Here is a 25,124-nt window from a genome sequence, read left to right on the forward strand (position 1 = left end):
GCATTCTCTTGTATCTGCTTGTTCTTGTGAAGCCAAGAAAATCCTTTTGAGAGTGTCATATAGCAGGTTCTTGAAGAAATGGTATTGTTCAGGCAGAATGTATGGCAGTAAATTATTCTTGTCCTTTTGCTTCGCTTTTGTTACTGGTGGATGTTGGGTATAATGAGGGCCCTCCTTATGTTACAAAGGTGTGTCATGGGAAATGTCTGGATGCTTAGATTGCAAACTCATAACACAAATTTTTAACTACTGTTGTATTTTCTTGCAGCTAACCTAAAAAAGGTAAAGGGAAACTTCTGATATAAAACTGTTAAAATAACACCTCAAATATTGCAGTAATTATATAGAGGAAATGTTTATAATCACTGTAGTTTTAGTTTCACAAAAATAGCATAAAAATGATCCAAAATGCATTATTATTGTTGTTATTATTATTGGTATTGTTATTGTTGTTGTTATTAATGTTTTGTTTCGGCCAACTAAGGACCACATCATTTCAACTGTTTCCTTTGAGCTTTAATGTTGGTCCAGTATTCCTTCATTCATAGACGGTGTTGCTCCTTTCGCTCTTTCGTCCATGCCTTTTCTGTTTTCAGCTTCGGCTTTCGTTGGAAACTCTGATGTTCTTGGAGTTTTTCTTAAGTGGGTCACGCTCCTGGATATCTTCAAATGAGATCTCAACTTCCTGCAGATCTTTCTGTACCTCACTGAACCATGCCCCCTTTGCCTTTTTCTCTTGGAGGAAAGTGAAAATGCGGTTGGTTAACCGTGTTGACTTCATTCGGGCCATGTGTCCATAAAAAATAATCCTCCTTTTCCACATCACATTGGTTATTTTCTCCACATGCGAGTACAACTCCTGGTTGTGCCGTCTCCTAAACTTGCCGTTGTCTTTCACTGGACCTAAGATTTTCCTCAAAATCTTCCTTTCCTTAGCCTCCAATTTCTCCATCATGTCTTTTTTCTTCATGGTGAGACATTCCACTGCATGTATAGAGACTCTGGCCGTATAACAGTGCAATAGTGTTTGATTTTTGCATTCAGAGATTTTGATCTTTTGTTATAGATATTTTTAGTCAGATGGTAAGCCATTTCAATTTATTCATGCATGATGATGATGATGATGATGATGATGATGATGATGATGATTATTATTATTATTATTATTATTATTATTATTATTATTATTATTATTATTATTATTATTATTATTATTATTATTATTATTATTCCTGCCAGTATCAAAGTACAAGTCTTAAATTATTTTCTTTCAGGCGAAAGTTCAGGAGTTGTATAGACTAGATCGTCTACTACAGGAAGAATCTGGTACTCTGCAAAGTCTGCAACAAGATAAGGTATGTTACTGCATGTGGCTGTATAGTTAATTTAAATTGAAGATAATATACTCCATGGAAATGTCTCTTGAGGTTCTATTAATGTACTGTACCTTTCTTTTTGTAATGATGGTGTAATTTACATTTCTTTCAAAAGGAATTGTTGGAGAAAGCACTTGGAGGACTAAAGCATAAACTTCAAGTTGCAAGGACAAATCCTGCTGAAGCAGAGAGGTACCGGAAACAGCAACGTCTTCTTGAACGAGAGCTCAGTCGAGTGAGGATGTTGTTGGCTCACAATTCCAAGGTACTTCTTGGACTTACTAACTTAATGAAGAAAATCATATTAACAGCAGTCATGCGACAGAAAGATGCAGTCCCTATTTGAATATTTACTGAGTGAAATATTTTAATCACAATCTGATTTCCAGTCAGTGGCATTTCCTGGGCCAGAAATTCAGGCATTGTTATACATTAAATTAATTGATTAAATATAAGCCCGCTCATCTCCACCCCCCACTCCCACTATTTGTCCATGACTAAATGGTTAGGGTGATGGCCTTTAGTTCAGGCTGTCCGAGGTTCGATTCCCATCTGAGTCAGGGATTTTAACCTTCATTGGTTAATTCCGATAGCTCGAAGGCTGGGGGTGTGTGTGCCGTCTTCAACATTAGAATTAATCATAAGTAGGGTCCCATCCCCACAGATACACAGGTTGCCTATACAGCGTCAACTCGAAAGACCTGTACCAGGCCTCTTCGGAGGCCACACGTCATTATTGTTAATTATACGGAATAAAGAACAGAACAAAATACATACACTCTTGGGAACAGCTGAAATATGACTCCAACATCAGACATGTGTAGAAGGTCAGCTAAAGCATGTTCACCCAACCAACCAAAAAATACACACGGAGTTTGGGGTCAGGGAACACACCATGGGATGGCATACCGTGCCATCCCATTCTCGTGTGTGATGAACGAGCAGGCAGGTTGCCCATATGATAAACACCACACACGTTAGAGTGAAGCATAGCCGATCTGCAGCTGTTTTATGAAATTACTGCTCAGTATAATTGTTTTCAACTATGATAAATGTTAAAGGAAACAGATGATTTCCTGAAGAAGATTCATCACATTGTGCCAACATTTCTCTACAGTCATTGTTAATAGGGTAGCAAAACTGCCTCTACAGATGATTGCATCCTAAAAATTGCTAAAGTGGGCTGAAAGAATCTTGGGAAAGGCAAGTTCTCTGTGGTAGAGGCTTACTGTCATACCTTGGCAGCAGCCAAGTGTCTAACCATCTGGGGCCAATGACCTAGATGTTAGGCCTCCTTAAATAATAAGCATCATCATCATCATCATCTAACCATCTGGAGCATCTCACTTTTTTATGTCACCTCTGATAATGGTTATACCGAAAATTTTTGGCAGTGTGATTTTTCTTCTTATGTACTGAGTACCTTCTTACCTAATTAATTGCCCATAACTTGTATTATGTCACTTTACTTTGCTATCTTCATCCAGTTTTCCACAAATAATTTCTTTTTCTATTACAAGATGTTCAAGAAATTTTTAAAAGTGTACTTGAAATTGTATTATATTTCTCATTATCTCTAGAAATTGGAGGAAACAGTTGCTGAGAATGCAAGACTGGAGCAAGAGTTGGTAGTCCTACGTCAGAAACTGCAAGCTTCACGACGAGGATCTCAGCCGTTGCAGAGAGCGCCAGTTTCAATGATGCCAGATGGCTCCTGTTCAGGCACTACAGCTGCATTGGAGGCGGAACTGCGGAGAGTTCAGCAACTAGTCGGTGACTTGCAACGTCAGCGCCAGGAACTGAGTGTTCAAGTCCGGCAGCTTACTGAGAAGTCCCACAGTTTGGTGCAACAAATTCGTCCAGGACCTACAGGTGTGGCAGGTAGGATTGTCGTAAAAGTGGCAATGTTGAGTTCTTTACTACCCTGTGCTTTTCTGTAATCATGATTTCTAATCCGTCCACAATTGCCATAGTTTGGTTTTCAGTCACAGTTAATTAAAAGAAGATAAATATGTATACAGTAATACACGCTCAAAGAGGAACTTGAAAGCAGGAACTTGTCCATTATGGAATATTTTCCCCAGTCCCAAGGAAGTTTATTGCATTATAATGTTCTTACTTTTGTATAATGCAGAATCTCCTCAATGTGGAAACGGAAATAAAAAATGAAAGAACTCTTTAAAATCTACTTGAACAATGCATGAAATATTAGGAACTGATGTAGCCCTATGTACAATGCTTGTGCACTTCTGGTACTGGTACGATCAGTATATTTGTTAGGACAAACTGATGCATATGTTTGGAGGGAGTGATAATAGGGTTGGTGTTACGAATGAATTGCTTGAAAACATATCAGCAATATCGAGTTTGGTTCAAGCAAGAAACGTTCCCTGCCAGGCAGATAACTTCATTCGAAGTGATGAACAACTTATGACAATCGTCGCCATTAAGACCTATCTGTGTTGGTGAGAAAGGCTGAAAAAGAGAAGGAGACAGAAGAAGAAAGAGATGAGCAAGAAGATGAAGATCAAAACAAGATTCAAACCTGCACGCAGGCTCACAGTGCTTTTGTGACATAAAGCAATTTGCCATTACATCTAACTCTTCCACTCTTCTCGAACTAATGTACTCAACTCAGGGCTGCACAATTAGAAAGAAGAGGAAACAAGTTTCTTTGTTTAATATGTGGAAGAAAGCTTAGTGTTGTGAAGTACTGCAAAGTGATATTGCTACTGAGTATCATGCTGTACGTAACAATAAAGCGCAGAAACAATAATAATTAACAAATCAGTGTACAACAGTACTACGTAGATCAATCTGGATAGTTGAGCGTCATGCGTAGGCAGATACAGGCAAGCTCTAAATACTGTATTATATGTTGTGTAATGGTGGTGGTGATTGGTGTTTCAAGGCAAAAAAAAAAAAAAACCAAACAATGTTTTGTGTAATGCAGAAACTTGTCTAATTTGGAAAATTGTTTAGGTCCCTTGCGATTCCTCTTTAATAAAGTTTTGTTGTAATTAAAATTGCCACAAACGCATTATCCAAAGTTATTATGAAAGAAGTTAATACTGTATATAGTGACTTATTAGTGGTTCCCACACTGGGAGGGGGAGTATGAGACATTTAAAAGAGGCCACACACAACTTATTCAGAAGAAGAATCATCATCATCATCATCATCGTCATCGTCATCATCCAGCCAATTTCAATCATAGGGCATGCAACACTCAGAGTCCATTTTTTCATTGAACGTCCAATAGATTTTTTTCTATTACAGTGGTGTTCGATTTTTTTCAGTATCCTTCTTCTGCCCATTCTCCAAATATGTTTCTTCCAGTTTTGTCTTCGAATGTCTATGTACCGAAGCATAGGTTCAATTCTTAAAGGCATATTTAGTTTTGAAAAATTAATGTGCAGAAATAATTTAATAATAATAATATTTGCTTTACGTTGCTCTAACTAATTTTACTGTTTTTGGAGATGCCGAGATGCCAGAATTTTGTCCCAGATGAGTTCTTTTACGTGCTAATAAATCTGCAGACATGAGGCTGACATATTTGACCTTCAAATAATACCTGGCTGAGCCAGGATCAAACCTGCCAAGTTAGGGTCAGAAGGCCAACACCTCAACCGTCTTAGCCAGTCAGCCCGGCAGGAAATAATTTACAGTTGAACTTCGATATCTCATAGTGCTCTTGGAGGCAAAAAATACTTAGTGTTATCCAAAATTTGAGGTACCGTATAGAAAAAACACCCATACTAATTCGGCTCCACAAAAAAAGAAACCAGCTGTACCAATATTTACTTCTTGTCACCAATCTCACTATTATTTTTCTACATTTACAGTTTTAATATTTTTCTAATATTTAAATATTATTTTAATTTTTTTTCCAACATCTTCTACTTCTGGTTTTGTTTTCACTTATACACTTTCCTACACACATTTCTTCTCCATTGTGCTGATGTCACTATTATGAGCTGGGTTGGAGTCGCCTAACAGTTCAGGAACTCCCAATTTACACATCACCTCATGTTGTAAACAGCTTTCTGAGGGTTGCAAAGTAGCCTAAAATAGGGTTTTAAGTTGCTATGGTTTGCAGCTACTAAAGGTTGCAAAGTGCAGTAACGTCAAGATGCTATGGTATGTGGCTGGTCAAACAATCCATCCCGACTAAAATGTAGATAAAAGTTTGATTTCTCTTCAGGTCAAGTAGCCACTTGATATTGACACTACTGGGCGAGTTGGCCATGTAGCTAGGATCATGCAGCTGTGAACTTTATTCGGAAGATAGTGTATTATTGTAAATTTTGAAAATTTGTATTTCTGAGAAAAAAAATTGTATTACAGGTATGGGGTGGGATTTACCCAAGCTTACAGGGCACAAACTGGAAATATTTGTGAATCTCTGACTTAGACCATGGTGGTGTTAGGCTAGAATACATCATTAACACGTTCACTGCCATTATTTTCTGAAAGTAGATCCCCAAGATCTGTTTTGTTTCTAACAGATAGTCTGAATAATTGGTACAAAAATTACACAAATTACCCAGCAAAAAATTGCTTGGAAATACTTATTTTTTTTACACTTTAAAGCATACGAGGGCAGTGTGAAAGGCCACTCCTTGAGCTAACGGCATGAGTGCGGAAAGAGCCAAGAGATGGTAGTGGTGATTATTGTTTTAAGAGGAAGTACAACTAGGCAACCATCCTCTATATAACACTAATCAGAGAGAAAAATGGAAAGGATCCAACACTTTCAAAAATGTAGGTATCAGCGAAAGAAAGACAAGGGCCACGAAGGGCATGAAAATGAAAATCTTCCGATGCCTCAAGTGCTCTAATACCGTCGGGGTCGGAAACGAAGAAGAGTTGACCAAGGGTGGTCCGATAGGGGATAGATGAAAGTGAAGAGCCTAGCACAAGTAAGTGGAAACAATGCCAGGACTCAGCTGAGGGCCCCATGGTTACCAACCCATGCTCCCAAATTAAGAGACCCTGGCACCCTTTTAGTCACCTTTTATGACAGGCAGGGGATACCATGGGTGTTATTCTACCAAGCCCACCCACAAGGGGGAAAAGAGCCAAGAGCAGCTGACTTCTAATATTTTGTGGTGTAAAGACTAGGTGGAGTCCAGGCGCAAGCAAAGCACGACAATATAACTGGTAAACAGATTTTCCAAATATGTACAAAATGGCTGCCCAACTGTTATCAGTTTTGGCTCAACATACTGTATCTGTGTGAGAAGCTGTTCTCTACAATGAAGATAAATAAATCTCCACAAATGTACGTCTTACTGCAGTTCTTCAAATTGCAAGTGCAAAATGGATTGCACCAAACATAACTCCTCATCTTCAGAGAAAAGAGATACCCTCCTCATTGCTTTAATTTTTTGTCCAACCCTTGTCCCGTTTCTCTATGTGGTTGGGTATGAGGTGAGATGAATCTGTCATAGCGGGTTTTTATAGACGAAGACAAAGAAGAATTACCTTGGAGAGAAGCATGTTGCAGTAGAGAAGCATTTCAGAAATAATCAACATAAATGAAAATACATTATTAGGAAAGAGATGCTCTTTGCTCTTTTAAATATTTTAGATACTGTAGTTATATTTGATGCGGGAGTTATTTTGTGTAGAATTTTTGGCATAGGCCAGTGTCTACAAGGGTATTTTTGAATGGACTCAATGTTAAAATATGTACGGTTTTGAAAATAAATATAAGATGTAGTAGTTATATTTTGAATTTTGTTCTCTAGAAGTTTCCCTACTTGATTATCTTCATGTCTAAACAATATTGTTCTGTGCTAGGTGCAGGACCCATCCCAGGGCGCAAACGTCACCATAGTACATGGCTAGAGACTGATTTGGACTCGTTGGTTACCCTGGATCACGGTCTAGACTCACCTGCAAGCCCTCAGCACCAGACATCTCCTCCAGGCAGTAAGAACACTCCCCAAGACACCCTGTCTCGATCTCCACTCTATGTCAACACTGAAACTACGACTAAGAGAAGAGGTATGGTTTTCCCAGTTTTGTTTAATTTTGAACTTAGTGTTTGCAGGGAGTTATTTCTGGCCTTCATCTGCAGCTGTGCATAGCATCCCTCTCTCTCACCTGCAGGTGATGGGTTTGACCAGGATTTTAATGTAGGTACCACAGTTATGTCTCGGTCCACTCTGCCTTCTGAGGCCTGACATGACAGGTAGCGATCTAAAGTCTGTACTGGAATCTGTGCAGTACGGCTGTATATAACATTGCTCGAGACAAGGCAGAGCTTTATAGCGTGTACTCCTTTTAATTTCTCCGAGCTGGTCTCGACGAGGCAGCAGGCAAGTTCAGATCGCTTTGAGAGCCACTTAAACCATTTCATGCATAATGCAGATCTACAGAACAAATACCACTACTCTGGTGTGATACACCTTACTTCTCTCAGGCTAACAAACAAGCAGTCATCTCTGTACAGCCCTGAGAGGGGTGGAAGATAAAGGCTTCCAATATCCATCACCTCAGCACTTGTTGGGGTAGATAGGTTAGCTCTATGCTTGGCCACCTGTTTTTTTTTTTAATCTAAGAATTTCATTTTTTTTTGGGTCCTATTTACACTTCAAATCAAATCAAAATCTCTTTATTTGCAAATGAGGTGTCTACCTCGGTGGCAAATGGTACACTAAAATACATTATTGTCAAGCACTAAATATTAAATTAACAAGAGAAGAAAATTGTCATATAATACAATATTATACAATTTACGCTAACAATGTTTTCTATTATACACCCAGCTCATCTTTAATTCTTTAATAATTTTATATTGTTTACAAAATTCTACTTATAATATCTCCTGTACTACTTACAAATATAGTCAACTGATATACAGTATGTGGAATTGCTTCAAATGATACTATACAACTGGTATAAGATTAATATTTACATTGCTTTTTTTTTTTTTTTTTTTTTACCCGTTCTGGAACCTAAGTAGCATAACGACCTGCTGCGTCTTAACCAGAGCCCCTTTTGCCACCACTTTTCAGAGTTCCTGAAGGGCCTTAACAGCTACCATAGCGGTCCCAGGGCCCTCTAAGTCCCCACTGTACTAGTTTCGACTCTGTTTGGTGCCATCTTTAGCCAAAATACAACACAATCGTCTCAAAAATGCACATAACATTTTAAAAATATTTTAGGTTGAGGCCACCTTTGCCTGCAGGAATTAATCTGGTACTCGTTTTTGATGTTTCTTAAATTTTTTGACTTCCTGACGGGGAATCAAACCCACGTCCTTCCGAGTGAACGCAACAAGCTTTTACCTCCTCAGCCAGCCTAACATTATTTTAAAATATTGGTGTGCAGGCTTTCTATTTTCAGTATGAAATACAGGATTTATTTGTGATGTTTATACAAACTTTCAGGGATGATGGAGGACAGCAAATGGATCAATTTGAGATAAGGAACCATATTCCGGAAATGATCAAGTCAAAAATTAAGCAAAATTCTACTCATTTAAGTTTATTTACCTGCACAAGTTTCACAAGCTGCTCCATTTACAACAAATGTTTGAAATGGCGATTTTTGCTTTAACTTTTGACTGCCGGCTGCAGTGGTGTAATGGATATGGCGTTGGTGAACAAGTTAATGGGTTCAAACCCAACTGAGGTGGGTGGCTTTTAAGGGTGTTTGAAGGTGACAACCCCATGTCGTTGGCTTCCGGCACGTTAAAGAACTACTGCAGGAGGAAATTCCAACATGCTGGTGTCTGTTAACACGTTCAGTACCTGCTTCTGAGCGGGACACTTGAATGTCTGGACCAGCCATTTTCATGCCCGGCCCTCTTAATGAGCATTACTTAATAAAATTTACCATTAATCCTGAACTATAAGTGTTAGAAACATGTTACTTTGTGCTAACCTCTAGTAAATACTTGGGGTGTGATATCTGGTGTCACAGGTTCCAAAATATGTCTAATTTTATACAGCCTATCTGTACTTTCGGCATAATGATTACTGTCACTGTAGTGAAGAAAGGGAAGAATATGAAGGAAGCGTATTTGGAACATTGTTTTAGAAAATATTGGGGTATGAAAAACAGGGTCTTCGGTCCAGTACATTTTTATATCAGGATTTTGGAATAATCGGTTTCCACGATTGTATGAACGAATTCTTCGTCAAAGGCCGGGGCGCTGCGCCTATCGCTTGACTCGCGTATAGATTGGTCTGCTCACACACATACTGATAACATTTGTTATTCATGAAAATACTCACCTAACTCAAAATATCCTGCTCATTTTCTGTTTGAAAGTTTATACCTGAATTCTCTCTAAATGATGGAACAGGTGGACAATGACTAGGATGATATGTATCAGGCACTTCACTTTCCTTTATAGGCCTCTTGGATTTGGGAATCGGTATTTCCTCGTCACTCTCACTTTCACTATCTGAGTCTATTTCAGGAATAAGTTCATCACCAGAATCATCATTGTGAACAATATCTGACAGTTTTCTTCCGTAAGAAACTTTGTTTTTAAGCCATTATACTACACTCGGTAAGACCGACACGCACTGTATTGGAATCTCAAGTACCGACTTGACACGTGAGGAAGTGCTGAGATACTCCCGCTAAAACAGCTAAGATAAACATGAGCCCACTCAACGCGAGGGTTATCTCAAAAATGTCAACCAACTTCCTACTACAACCACTAACGCTGACTAAGGTGTAGGAATACATAGATGACGAATATAAACAGCATTGTTTCGCGCGGATCATTAAACGTCTTACGCCGTCCACGGCCCACAACATAGGAGCAAGCTGAAACGTCTTACGCCGTCCACGGTCCGCAATGAGTTAAGAAAGGACAGATGTTAAACAACTTGGATTATTAACAATTTTGACTCAAACATTTACGGACTATGGTTCCTTTTCTCAAATTCATCCTGTTGCTGTCCTCCACCATCCCTGAAAGTTTGTAAAATCATGACGGATACATCCTGTATGTTTCATTTTGACATGTTCTCTGCTTCAAGACCAGCCACCAAAATGTGTAGCATCAACATATTATGTGCCCTTTCCCACTATATTTGTTCCCCATTGGCTGATTATTGGACCAGCCATCTATGATGCTGCTTGTTTGTTCACTGCCATTTCACATATTCTGGATATGGACTTGAGTAATGAATGACAAGTATTATGATTGAGGAGTTTTCATATTGATCACCTGGCACTCTCATGTTCAGATCATATGACTGGACTGTGATCATTTTGGAAGGCTCAGTGCCCTTAATGGGCTATTTACTTTGTTTCTTCCATTAAGTTCTGTCATGAACTTCGATTCATAGAAAAGAACAAACGGAACCTCAGCCTTTCCGGCCTCATGGCCTAGGGGAAGCAAGCCTGCCTTTTATTACAAGGTCCTAGGTTCATTTCCTAGCCAAGTCAGGGATTTTTACCCAGATCTGAGGGCTAGTTTGAGATCCTCTCAGCTTACATGGAAACAATTGAGGTCTATCTGATGGTGACATAGTGGCCCCAGTCTAGAAAGTCAAGAATAATGACTGAGGAGATTTGTTGTTTTGAGCATGCATGACCTTGTAATCTGCCGATCTTCACGCTGAGCAGTGGTTGCTTGGTATGCCAAGGCCCTGGAATAGTGCCATGGGGTATGGTTCCTTCCCCACCTCACCCAGATCCATTATTTAATTTTTTTTAACTTCACCCTGGATCACCAAATAAAATCAACTAGGGGACCCGTGTGAGAAATCTTGCATGTTCATAAAGTATGTGGTGGAGTAGCCCCCTCATGAACTAAGGAATACATAAATCAGTACAATATTAGACAGTCTTACTAACCACTTCATGTAATCTTTGATTTTTTAACACTGATGGTATCCACTTGAACGAAAGCAAATGCAAGTGCATTATTATACTGACAAATGTTCCGGAAGTAACTTTTGGTTTTACTACCATTCTTTCCTCAACTGATAACTACAGCATATTATAATGACATAAAACAGGCATCCCAGTGGCCAAAATGTGAAGCAGACAGCAATGATGGCGCATATTTTCCTACAGCAACAGGATTTGCAAATCGCACACTTCGTACAATTTTTCTAAACTCATTTTTTAAAGAAATTATTGATATTTATGAAGTGAGAGTGCAATTTGTCACTGCTAATGTCTATTCTCTTTCTTTTGAATGATCATTTGTCATAATCGGTTAATTGCTAGCACTGCAAAAGGGATCTATACTACTGAAATAATGTATATGATCTTTAATGCATTTCGATAAACAATTTGTTAATAAAATGAGTGGTCAGTGTAATGAAAATAAGCCACAGGATAGAGTATTATTTTTTTAAAGAACGTGTGAGCTATTCTGTGTCCTTTGGCAAACACGTATTGGTGTCAGAATGAATAATAAAAACTGAAAGCTATTATAATGGTACATTCTTCTTTGCTTTTTTCCAAATTACTTGCGGTCCTAGATTCATGTGGATTAAGCTCAGTTTTCCTAAATTCAACCTTATGTGGAGGGACGTATTCACTATTGCGTGTTTCTGTGATGCCATGTAGTGTGTAGTGTAGGAATTAACCAGATCAGGCTAAATACCCTTACATGACAGGAGGTCACTATCCTGGCCATTCAGCCAAGGAGCTAGACCTTTCAACGGCACATTCTCTGCATTAATACAGTGATACTCTGCCTGAAAACTGTGGCAGTATATTGTGTTTAAATAATGACAATCTTCAGTAAATTATTGGCAACTAATGAAGAAAAATGACTGTGTTTCAGAACCTAGTTACGAGGGTTCGACAATCGATGGTGATGATGCCATCCCTCCGCCACTACCTGCACCTCCAGAGATGCCACCAGACTACCCACCACCTCCACCACCTCCTCCTCCACCCTCGGAAGAAGCTATGATGAATGGTGGTATGAGTCCAAACCAGCAGTACTGCAGTCAGATGGACATCAGCGAGGCAGATGATCGAATGAAGAGATTCTATGGTAATTCATATATTTTATTTTTGTAGAATGCAAAGATATTGTTAATGGCATTTTTAAATTTACTGCTATTTATTTAATAATAAAAATGTTGAATTACGAGGTGGGATCAAATATAAACAGGATTTTATTTTTTATTTAAATTCATTTATTGCAAAACACAAGGCAATTACAATTATTTTTTTTCCCACATAGTTTCCTTCTTTGGAAGTGCATTTGTCCCATTGTATGGGCAGCTTTTTGATGCCCTCATCATAAAAAGAACAGGGTCATATCACCAGCCACTTGCGCACAAAGTCTTCCACACTCTCATGATCTTCAAATCATTACCCTCCTAGAGCTTCTCTAAGTGGTCCAAATAAATGGAAATTGCAGGGCGATAGGTCTGGGCTGTAAGGAGGATAATCAAATGTAGTCCAGTGCATTTCCTGTAGCTTGGAGACAGAGCTGCAGTATGGGTTCATGCATTGTCATAGAGGAGGATGACCTGTCGAATCGGTTGGTCTCGTCTTTTGCGGCGATATGCAACCCTCGCATTGTTCAACAGCTCGCAGTAGTAAGCAGCATTGATTGTGCATCGCTCATGCAAAAAATTAATTGGCAAAATACCTCACCGACCAAAAAAAAAAAAATAGTTGTAAGAACCTTACCAGCTGACAGTCGAGTCTTGGCTTTCACTGGTGCTGCCTCCCCTTTCCTCTGCCACTCCTTACTGGCTTGTTTGGATTCGGGAGTGTAGTAGTGGACCCATGTTTCATCGCAGGTGATGGCCCGACTCAAAAATGCATCTCCTTCTTCCGCAAACCTTACTGTAAGTCTCTGACAGACCTCCAAAGGGCTCAACTTCAGATTTTTGGTCAAATGGCGAGGGACCCATCTGGAACACACTTTATGGAATGGTAGGTCATTGGTGATGATTGCCAGACAGCTCCCATAACTGATTTTGACTTGTTCTGCAATTTCTGATACTGTTGCCCGTCAACCGTCATCAATAATGTCTTTAACTGCACAAATGTTTTTGTCTGTAATGCTGGTCTGAGGACAGCGATCGTGTTGCTGATTTTCCACATGTTCTCGTCCTTTCTTGAACTTTTTATGCCAGGTAAACACACGTGTTGTTGACAATGTTCGATCACCGAACTGTGCAAATCAATCTCTGGCAAATTTCCACCGCTGTAACTCCTTCACGAGCAAGAAATTTTATAACTATGCGTTGCGCAGTGGAAGGGTGCACCTGTTGCTTCGACACTGTGAGTGTTACTGACAAAGCTGCAGGAAATATCTAACAGCACGCTCTCCTTGCTCCTAACGGTCCTACCTAAGCATAGCAGAAGTGCAGGGCCAGTCGTACCAACTGTTGATGCCCAGGAACAAAAATCCCTTTTATATTTGATCAACCTTTGTACTATTGAACTCAACAGATGATAGTTTTCATTTAGAACTATTGTTAAATATTTCGTCATTTATAAGAAACTTCATTGCAAAAAATTATTTAAGTTAATAGAATCTAACGCATACGAGGGTAAGTCAGAAAGTAAGTTTCCCTGCTTTATAGCTCAGAAACAAAGGGACAGAGCTCGCTCCAACTTCTATATCCAATTGTTTATAGTCACACTGGTAGGATGTGCACAGTTGCACAAGCTGGTGAACCAGAATGTTGGCACAAAGACAGTTGCAAAATGGTGGAATTACTGAGCAAATGGTCACAAGAAGATTGTGTCCGCATATGGATATTGGTGATGTCTGTTCATCAAGTGTGGAAGAGGTGTCAGAAATTTGCAGGGGGTCAAACATATTTGAAAGACAAAGAGCAGAGTGGCAGTCATCAACGTCAGATGCATTCATTAATGCCACCGATCATAAGGTACTGGAAACACAGTCGGTAGACACAGAGTGGGTCTCGACCCAGAAGTGGCCACAGCTGGTCCATGGTCTGACAGCTCGCTGCTCTGACCGGCAGAGGAGGGGAGACCACGGCTCTACCGTGGCTCTACGCCTCTGTATTCGAGAAATGGAAAGGGGCTTCTCCCCACCGTTGGCTGTCCTGATAATGGTTGTCCTTGGTTTTCCATTCTCCTGCACTAAGGTGAATCCCGGGACAGTTCCTAATATGGGCCACAACTGCCAACACCCTCACCTTCTCCGCACATCTCCTTCAACGATACAAATGTCCCGATCTGAGAAACTGCGTTACCGTGTAAGAGGCCTGCCTCCCCCCTTCAGGGAAGGAATGAAAACTTTTTAGTAGTAGTAGTAGTAGTAGTAGTAGTAGTAGTAGTAGTAGTAGTAGAAACAGGTAGTCACTTTCTATTGTAAGGGAAAGGAGACACTCATTTTACAATATGATAAATTATTGAATAACATTGGTTATTATGTCAAAAAATATGAGAGTGGTGTTGAAATGTAGCAGCAGTCTTTATCTTAACTTGTCTTTTAACTGTTCACCTGTGAAACATTAGAGAAACTTACCTCTTGACTTACACTAAAATTGTAACTTCTAGGATAGAAGTGTATTTATTGTTCTAATTATGAATCCAGGAATTATTCCCCGGGAGAAGCAACAAGAAATCAAGACAGTTCGTATAGTCAAACGAGAATCAGAACGTCGGCAACGAGATCGTGACAGAAGCGGCAACATAGGAATTCCTCTGACAAATGGGACAGGAACAGGCAACAAACGTGTTACCATTATGGACGAGAATGAGCAGGGAGCACTACATCAAGCAGAGGTAAAGTCATTCTCAAAATTATTTTCCTTTAATTAAGAGTTTTAATGTATAGCAACTTTGTGTCCGACTCATCAACTGAATAGTCAGAGTTGAGGCCTTTGGTTCAGAGGGTCCCAGGTTCGATTCCTGGCCGGGTTGGGGATTTTAATCACGTCTGATTAATTCTTCTGGCCCGGGGATTAGGTGTTTGTGTTTGTCCCAACACTTTCCTCTTCATATTTAGACAACACACTACACTACCATCCACAAAAACAGGCAATAGTAATTACATCCCTCCATATAGGGTTGGTGTCAGTAAGGGCATCCGACCGTAAAACATGGCCAAATCCACAGGTGTGACACAGTTTGCACCCGCGACCCCACAGATGTGGAGGAAGAAGAAGAAGAAGAAGAAGAAAAAGAAGAATGTATAGCAACTTTGTTAAGCCTGCACCTTCCCTCTTCTCCTATTCCTTCTAATCTTCCCATCCCCTACAAGACCCCTGTTCAGCTTAGCAGATGAGGCCACCTGTGCGAGGTACAGGTCCTCCTCCCCAGCTGTATAACTTACCAAATGTCTCATGCGCCAGGACACTGTCCTTGAGGCGGTAGAGGTGGAATGGTGGTGTGATTATTGTTTTAACCATTAGCACTCACACGGTGGGTCATGCCCGACTAGGAGAATATCCCGCATATCATATGTTGGGCAATGCCCGACGTGATTTTCTTCCCTACAGAACTCCTTTGTAGGGTTACACATGCATGAATTACAGGTGTAGCAAGATACTGCTATCTTTTGACGACAATTTGAAGACATGTATAGCTATAATCTCTTTGAAATCAGGCTTTGTGGCCATTCTTTGAAGACCATGCGAGTTTGTAAACAGACGTTGTTTAGCAACATGGCGTTGTTCAAGCAGCATGAAAAGGAAGTAGCCGGACTTTTAAATGAAACTGACGTTGATTTCTGTGAAAGTGAGAGTGATTTTCAATTAAGTGGTGAGGAAGATATTACAGAACTAGACTGTATTTGTGAGTTGAGTGATGAAGAACCCGATAATGAGAAAAGTATGCTAAATGGCAGTGCTGGTACCTCTACTGATGGCTGGAGGGAATACCGTGACATGGACTTGGACTTAAAAGGAAACCCATTCACAGGTACGTCAGGTTACAAGCCACCAAGCCACCGCAAGGGACTAACTCTAAAGGCCGGTCTCCACTGATTAACATTTAACACCAACATGTTAAATTTAACATGTTACAATTGACATGTATATTGTGATTGTCTTTTCCAATTGACTTTGCATGTTAACTCAGAATGTAGAGGTTAACACTTTTAACATGTTGGCGTGTTTTCTGCTCCAAGTGGAAAACATGTCAAGTCAATTCGTTGTTCGTGAGATGTTGGCACAGCTTCGGCAACTTCCTTGCCGTTTCCATGTCAACATATAGCCAGACGAAGCAAACAACATGCTTCTCGTGAAGCAGGATTATAGTTACAACACTCCAAAACACTCATTCTCTTTGTTATAAGCTACAAATACAGTACCAGTACCAGTACGCACACGCGTGTCGTTCTCTCTGCACTATACTAAAATTTATAGTCAGAAATCGAGTGGAGCAAGATTATTTTGGACTTAATTGATGACATAATAGAAAGGCCTTGTTTGTGGGATGTCTCATCAAAGGAATACAGAGATAAAGCGAACAAAGCCGACAGTTTCCAGGAACTCTAAATTATCTATAATTATTCCTGCGAGTGCATAAAAAAAAACTAGCGTCCCTCCGCTCCCAGTATAGTGGAGTATTGCAAAAAAAAAATCAGGAAAGTCGGAAGTCGGGGGGCGGGAACGGACGAAGTTTATACTTCAAAGAGGTTTGCTTTTGAAGCAATGAGCAGGATGACGGGAGAAAATGTATCTAATAACTGCATTTCTAAATCATAACAAGAAGCAACAGTGGTAATAAAAAAGGCAAAATCCTCTTCATCTGAGTCCATTTTCCTTGTTTGAAAATACTAGACACCACCTAAATGTATTACCGCAAATTGATATGATGAACTACCTATATATAAACAAAGAAAGTCAAGTTTAACATGTTTATTAAGTGTGGACACAATGTTAAATGAAACAGTATTCAACATTTAACATTTAACATGTTGATGGTGTCACCAGTTAACATTCAACACTTTTAACATTTAACATCTTGTTGTTAAATGTTAATCAGTGGAGACCGGCCTTAAGAGTGAACTTGACTTTTGGCATTTATTCATGACTGACGAGTTATTGTCGGAAATTGTGCACGTGACTAACTGGTATGCCATTGTAAACATTCAAAAGCTTACACCCCTCAGACGTGAGGCTATTTGGAGGTTGTCGAAGATGTTACTCTTCGTGAATTCGAAGCATTTTTAGGTGTAATCCTAAATATGGCAATTAACAGTTAGCCTGAATTAAGAAACTATTTTTCAGAAGATTGGTTAGATAAGTGTCCCTTTTATAAAGATATGTCCTCCTGGAAGAGGTTCATGCAAATATTCTGGATGTTACACGATTGTCCTCCACCTGTAAGGCAACAACAGGAAGATAAAAATGCTGAACATTGCATTACATTTATTTTGTGTTTGCTCTATTTGATTTTTATAAATATGCTGTCCATATATTTGTGCTGTCTCTAATCCCTCCACAAGCAGATTCTTAAATGGAGTTGGAGAGCCAGGAGTGTTCAGAAGAAACAGGAGGTCGAAGGGTTAAGAGGAAGTACAACTAGGCAACCATCCTCTATATATGATAACACTAATCAGAGAGAAAAATGGAAGGGATCCGACACTTCGAAAAATGGAGGTATCTGCTAAAAGCAAGAAAGGGCCATGAAAGGCGTGAAAAATAGCAGTCTTCCTAGGCCTCTAGTGCTCTAATGCCGTTGGGTCGGAAAAGAACAAGGAGTTGACCAAGGGTGGTCTGATGGATAGATGAAAGTGAGGAGCCTGGCACAAGTAAGTGGAAGCAATGCCAGGACTCAGCTAAGGGCCCAACCTATGCTCCCAAGTTCAGAGTCCCTGGGGCTCCTATTAGTTGCCTCTTACGGCAGGCAGGGAATGCCATGGGTGTTATTCTTCTGCCCCTCCCCCCACTGGGGGTTAGGGGTGGGATCCCTCACTGAATCTGGGGGAGGGAGGGGAGACCAATCTTGGAAGGTAAACAGATTAAATTAAAAAAATATTATTTCTTATGAAACATATTATAAATGATAACAAAAACTGAAGTAACATGAAAAATTTCATGGAATCTGGCAGAGAATGTATTTTCAAAGAGTTTTACCCCAAAATAGTTCAATGCTGTTTTATTTTTATGAATACAATGCTGTCCATATATTTGTGCTGTCTCTTATCCCTCTGCAAGCAGATTCTTAAATGGAGTTGGAGAGCCAGGAGTGTTCAGAAGAAACAGGAGGTCTAAGGGTTAAAAGAAGTACAACTAGGCAACCATCCTCTATATACGATAACACTAATCAGAGAGAAAAATGGAAACCTGGAAGAACAGACTCTCTTCAGGCACAAGTGGGGTTGGAACAGTTCACCAATGTGTGATTGTAACCTAGAAGAACAGCCTATTGAGCACCTGATCCAACGCTGTCCTCTTCATTCGTACCCTGGCACTCCTGATGATTTGTTCGCTCTCACACCCAGTTTATCTGAATGGCTGAGAAGGATGGACTTTAAAGTTTGATTTTGCCTTGTATATATATTGTATAAAATCACCATACGATTAAATAAATAAACATCATCTTAAGTATTTGCTAAATAATCTTCAAATTGGTACAGTGACAAACTACCAGAAGCTTATACGTAGTACAGTCATTAAGTTCTGAGACTGACCGCATGATGGCGCTGTGGTGCACTATAGCGCATAGGTGGCGCCATGGTATCTCAGTTAGTCTCTCATCCCTGCAAGAGACAGTTGAGTGCATGCACTGGAAGCAGATGTACGATCGTTGTTGCGACGATGATTTGAATGTGCCAGTCGGACCTTGACATGTCACAGTTTGAGCAACAGGTACACATCAAATTCTGCCAGAAATTAGGCAAAAACCGCTGTCGAAACATTTGAAATGATGCAACAGGTTAACGGTGAGGACGCATTGAGTCACAGTGTTGTGTTTAGGTGGCACCAACATTTTGTGCAAGGACGGGGCAGTTTGAAAGATGATGTGCATCTTGGTCGGCCACAAACAGTTTGAACGGAGTGCAAGATCCAAGAAGTTGCAACGTTGATGCATGCTAACCACTCCCAATCTGTAGACGATCTCATGCCAGCAATAGGGGTCAGCCATGGTACTTGCCAAAAATTTCTGACGGATGACCTCAACATGTCTCGTGTTACCCAGCACAGTGTGTCACGAATCCTGTCGCAAGACCAATGTGATGATCGCATGACGATTTGTGGTGACCTCATCAGTAGTGCTGACGATGATCCGATGTTTCTCAACCGAATAATAACTGGAGACGAAACATGGTGTTTCCTTTTAGTGGTGCTTCCAGCAGCTGTACCAATGTTGGCAAACGTGCATAACAGCCAACAGCGACTATTTTGAGGGTGGATGTGGTTCTGTGTAGGTGTACACCATGTGCAACATATAGAGTCGTGTGGGTGCCCATCCTCCAGGCGTCAAGTCTCAGAATATAATGACTGTACTACATATTTTGATTCACTATGACTTCCCATGTTAATTGGAATGGGCTAACCTTGATAATAATTATGGAATAGTGAACCTAGGATTGTCATCTGTTAGTAAAAAAAAAAAAAAAAAAAAAAAATTATGTGCAAAGAATTCCAACTACACCTGTAGAATTAATGTGCTTGAATACACAGCCTCATTGAAACTACAGATTGGAGAAATTTGGAAGAGGACTGAGCTATAAGAACAACAGGCTTGGTAGCAAAAATCTTAAAGAAACCAATAATCCTTTGCTAAAATAGGTCATATTTCTTGTTCTCAAGTTTTTATTTTCTATATTCTCTGTTTCTGTTGTCCAACTCTTGTCCCATCTCTCTATGGGGTTGGGGTGAACTGAGATGAATCTTCGTAGCGAGTTTCTATGACCGGATGCCCTTGCTGACATCAACTTCATCAGAAGGGTTAATGAGGTGAAATGAATGGTGTGATATATGATAGTAGGAAGGGAGTAGGAAATCCAGTGCCGGCACATGGCATATTCCTGTTGAATGACACAAAGGGGTCTGTTCAAGGCTTAATGTTCCCATCCGACGAACGAATCGCCCTGTCATATGCCCTTGCTCCATATGAGCACTGCGGAGAGGTCTGGAATTGAATCCAGGCTTTTGGCATGCAACCTAGTGATTAAAAATTGTATACCACCACCTCTCCTACACTTCCATCCAATATTCTGATGGTGAAACTTCTTTCCGACCAACGGGACTCAGATCGGCTAACCATGGTGTCGGACCATATAGACTTGATTATGGCCCTCAGGCAGGCTTCTGTATTCTGTGTTTCTAAGGATCTCATTCCAAATCTAGACCTACTACAGAGCATAATTGGTTAGGCACTTAAGATAGCAAGATTGTATCCAGGCATAATCTGTAAAGAAAAATGTGAGAGGTCCATGTCAGATGATTTACTAGCATGTTCATACAATCACTTCTCACAGCAACATTCTAATTCTCCAGTGTATCTTATTGATAGTAGGTGAAGGGAGGTAAGGCATGTGAAGTTATTTCTTCCTACCTTATTTACTACCTTAGGGAAATACCTTGTAAACTATGGTATTAATCCATCTCTGATATCTCCTGTTACTGTATCATAGCCATCCAATTTGTTGACTAAACAAACATACTTCTTTTCCTCACACAGACTCTCTGGCTGTTAAATGTATTCATCACATGGTTGGTTGTTTCCAAGAATTCTCTGCATAAACATTCAAAATTGAATCCTGTATCTTTCACTGATTCAAAAATTACTAATATGAGTTAAGAGTGGAGAGTAGCAACTTATCAGCTAAAAATGCTGTTTATAGAACGTACATTCCTATGCTTGTTCTACCATCTTCTTACCTAAAATAAATAAATAAATAAATAAATGTATGCATTTCTTTATTTCTTTCTTTGTTCCTTCTTGTTTTCTTAATGTTCATTTGTCTACTTGTTTAAACTTTCCAACCTGAGTATACAAGAATGATTTTATCATGCTTTTGTCGTTTAATATAACATTTATTATTCCCTTGATAAATGCATTGCTGAACTGTATTTTCATATTGTATTCAGCAGAAGCAACAACTTGGAAGAGTGCTGGAAGAGGAGCCTCCAGAGACTCTTCACCTTTTTGAGGGGGATCCAATGGCTTTGGAGGACGATCCAGTACTGTCTCAGTTCCAGCGTTCCATGTCACTACCTCGTGGGTTTGGTAAACGAGAACGCCTTGGCTTCAACCAACAGGGAGGTGTGATTCCCCCACCTCCTCCTGTACGTGTACCATCACCACGCAGTGACAGTGTCACTGCTCTCCGTAACCTAATGATTAACCGTCATCGTGTGCGGGTAAGATTTCTGGGAGATTTGTTATCTTATAGCACACAGTGTGTATATATATATATATATATATATATGAGAAACATGTCAGTGTTTTAAACATCATGAAATCATTATCTAGATATCAACAGATAGCTTGAAGAAATGTACAGGGAGTTTTTCCTTTATTTCCCCTGTTTACCTGCTTGTATGAGTTCTTATCCCAATTTACTTATAAATTGTGACATTATTCACACCTTTGGTATTTGTTTACTGAATTCCTTCACATGTAAATCCTGTTACATTTGTTTAATTTCACAGTTTTGAATGCACCTTACTTACACCTTGGATTAACTTGGTGATTTTCCCATTTAAAAGTCATAGTTTTTGATTATTTTACATATTTAGATATTTTGACTCAGTCTAATTTTTTTATTTGTTAGAAAATAAATGATTTTTTTTTTGCTTCTTTGAGTTAACTGGCTTGTTCAGGCTTGAAAATTTGTTTGGAAAAAATCTGATACAGACTGATCCTTCTGAAGTGGAAAATTATATTTCAGGAACTTAATGGTGTAAAGAGAAATGAATCAAAATTTAGAAAGAAATCCCTATTGTTTAATTACTTGGATGATAGTTAATGTAGTGTTAAGAAGTATTAAATAAAAGCATAGAAATAAGCAAGGGCTGACTTGATAAAGAGTATTTCAATTGTAATTTTCTGCGTAATTTAAATAGAAAATCAATTTCCATGTCCAGTGGTATTTGACGGGGCTCAAATACAGCAGCCTCCTGTCGGTATATTTACTGGCACTTGAAAGAACTCCTGCGGTACTAAATGTCGGCACCTCGGCATGTAAAACAAAATAACATTATTATTTTGATTCTGGTTTGTTTTTTCAGACAAACAAATCACCATAAGTACCATGTCCATTAATAAGGACCATGAAAATATTCATCTGAGTTTGTCGAATAATTCATAACTGCAAAATCAACAGTTTAAAACTAACTCGCTTTTTACTTGACAAGCACTGCTGATCATTGCAATTCGTAAGTGCCTTTTATCTAAGAGAGTAAATAAGAAACATTTCGTCACTTGGGGAACATGACTTCTACCAACTCTCTAAGAAGATGGGGAGTTATTACAAACAGCCTGTAGTAGCAACTGCAATATTAACAAAATACTTAAGTGGTTTTAATAGTGCGTTAAACATTCCTTTGCAAGGACAGATGTCCCATTTTGGAACTTCAGAAATATGATCACACTGACTATGAGTACTTGCAGCACACTAACGCACAAGTTGAAAACAATGCATGAGACTCTGTCATGTGCACACACTGCCTTTTGCTGCAGGTTTATTTTTAGGCTTGCTATTGTCCATTAATTTTGTTTTTCAAGATTCTAAGTTCAGCATTGATAAGTTTCTGTTTAAATGGAGATAAACTGAAGATGAATCCATGACAGTATCTAACAATAAGAAAAATGAGAGACTTCTGACAGTTTCACCATGAACTGACTTCTTGTATAACAAATGAAAAGTAAAGTTTCTGATTAATAACTCAAATATTGTAAGGTGTTGAATATTACTGTGTCAATGGGGTAATAGTACCTCACGGGGAACACTGAAAGCACCTAGGTATTAATATAAGGAATGATTTTGATTGATTAACGATGCTGTAAAGGAATGTTACAGATCCCTTCACACAATTATGAGGGTACTTAGGGGTTGTAGTAAGAATATAAAAGAGAGGGCATATAAGTCTCTGGTAAGACCCCAGTCAGAGTATTGTTCCAGTGTATTGGACCCACACCGGAACTACGGGATACGAGAACCAGAAAAGATCCAGAGGAAAGCAGCACAATTTGTTCTGGGTGATTTCCAACAAAGGAGTTGTGTTACGAAAATGTTTCAAACTTTGGGCTGGGAAGACTTGGAAGTAAGGAGACGAGATGCTTGACTATGTAGTACATTTTGAGCTGTCAGCAGAGAGATGGTGTGGAATGATATTAGTAGACGAATAAACTTGAGTGGAGCTTTTAAAAGTATATATCGTAATATGAAGGTAAAGTTGCATTTCAAGAGGACAAATTGGGGCAAGTATTCATTTACAGGACGAGGAGTAAGGGATTGGAATACATTATCAAGGTAAACGTACGATAAATTTCCAAGTTCTTTGAAAAAGTTTTACAAAAAACTACATAAAGATTGATAGGGAATCTGCCACACGGACGATAGCCCTAAATTCAGATCATTGATGATCTTATAGCACACCATCCCTTGATAAATGCATTGCTGAACTGTATTTTCATATTGTATTCAGCAGAAGCAACAACTTGGAAGAGGAGCCTCCAGAGACTTTTCACTTTTTTGAGGGAGATCCAATGGCTTTGGAGGACGATCCAGTACTGTCTCAGTTCCAGCGTTCCATCATATGTTTGGTTGTACATGAGCATTTTGCCACACCAAAATTTTACAAGATCATCAGTTACAGCTGTTATCTGACTAAACATTCACAATGGAATAACATATTATTTTTCAAAATAAATATTAAGTGAAATTATTTGTATTACTATCACCAACAATGTCACGAAGGCTGACCAGCTGCAGGGCCAAGTTGGTGAAAGCTTTTACGCTTTATGCACAAGTTTGAGAGACGCGTGTCAATAGATTTACTGGAATGATGAAGTACTCAAGCATCTCTTTAGACATAATATTTGAAAGAATCTTAGACACAAATAATTATCATTTTTATAATAATTATCCTCAGCTTTGCTGGCCCTGGCAGTAGGAAAGACAATATCACAGGAACTTTCATTATGAGGTACTGTGAATACAAATGAAAAATTTAACAAATGCATGTTTTGAGGAAAACGCCTTTGGAATTATTTCATTCAGGCAAAATTAACAATGAAGGATTTACAAAAAAGTATGTATTTTTCTCAGATAAAATCATTTATTCAGAAAACATCCAGCTAAAAGATTTTCTGTTTCTTGTATTCTACAATTTGTTGCTATTTTCTAGGACTTAATATCTGTAACGAACAAATTAAGAAGCTCAGCAGAACAATTCACAGGTGATGTTAACTAACAGTCAGTGTTCTTGAGGTAGGTACAACTTGGCTTGAACAGCCAAAAGGGAATGGGGTGGATGCACTTGAAAAAAAAAAAAAAAAAAAAAAAAACCACACACACACACACACACACGCGCGCACACACACACACATGGGCTGTTGAGTTTGCCCGTTGTACTTGCAGCGCACCACTCATGATCTTTTGGTTTTGTCGTGTGTTTATTATCAAAAGGAAAGAAGTGTGAATTTAATAAAGTTAACTTTACTGTTCTCCATGGCTTATAATTCAAAAGAGTGAAAGAAAAAAGCAAAGCAAATGAGGTAAAAAGATGTTCATCTTACGTAAGGTAAACTAATATTCATACCATGTGAGTTTGCCCTTTATGTTCGCAGTGCCTTGTGGATCCATTTTAAGATACTTTTCAGATATGGATCACAAAAATATGCTCACAC

General features: G+C 39.1%; 1 protein-coding gene across 1 annotated transcript in view; it reads left to right on the plus strand.

The window, feature by feature from the left end:
• Nucleotides 1-25,124, plus strand: part of kmr (kramer) — a 1,412,209-nt gene that overhangs the window by 1,334,702 nt on the left and 52,383 nt on the right. Inside the window, exons 13-19 of the mRNA XM_068226867.1 lie at nucleotides 1,275-1,355; nucleotides 1,492-1,641; nucleotides 2,957-3,257; nucleotides 7,185-7,391; nucleotides 12,154-12,369; nucleotides 14,905-15,095; nucleotides 21,359-21,631. Of these exons, the coding sequence (XP_068082968.1) occupies nucleotides 1,275-1,355; nucleotides 1,492-1,641; nucleotides 2,957-3,257; nucleotides 7,185-7,391; nucleotides 12,154-12,369; nucleotides 14,905-15,095; nucleotides 21,359-21,631 (1,419 nt within the window). The remainder of the gene's footprint in view (nucleotides 1-1,274; nucleotides 1,356-1,491; nucleotides 1,642-2,956; nucleotides 3,258-7,184; nucleotides 7,392-12,153; nucleotides 12,370-14,904; nucleotides 15,096-21,358; nucleotides 21,632-25,124) is intronic.

The sequence above is a fragment of the Anabrus simplex genome, chromosome 3 (genome assembly GCF_040414725.1).
Source record: "Anabrus simplex isolate iqAnaSimp1 chromosome 3, ASM4041472v1, whole genome shotgun sequence".
Lineage (NCBI taxonomy): Eukaryota > Metazoa > Arthropoda > Insecta > Orthoptera > Tettigoniidae > Anabrus > Anabrus simplex.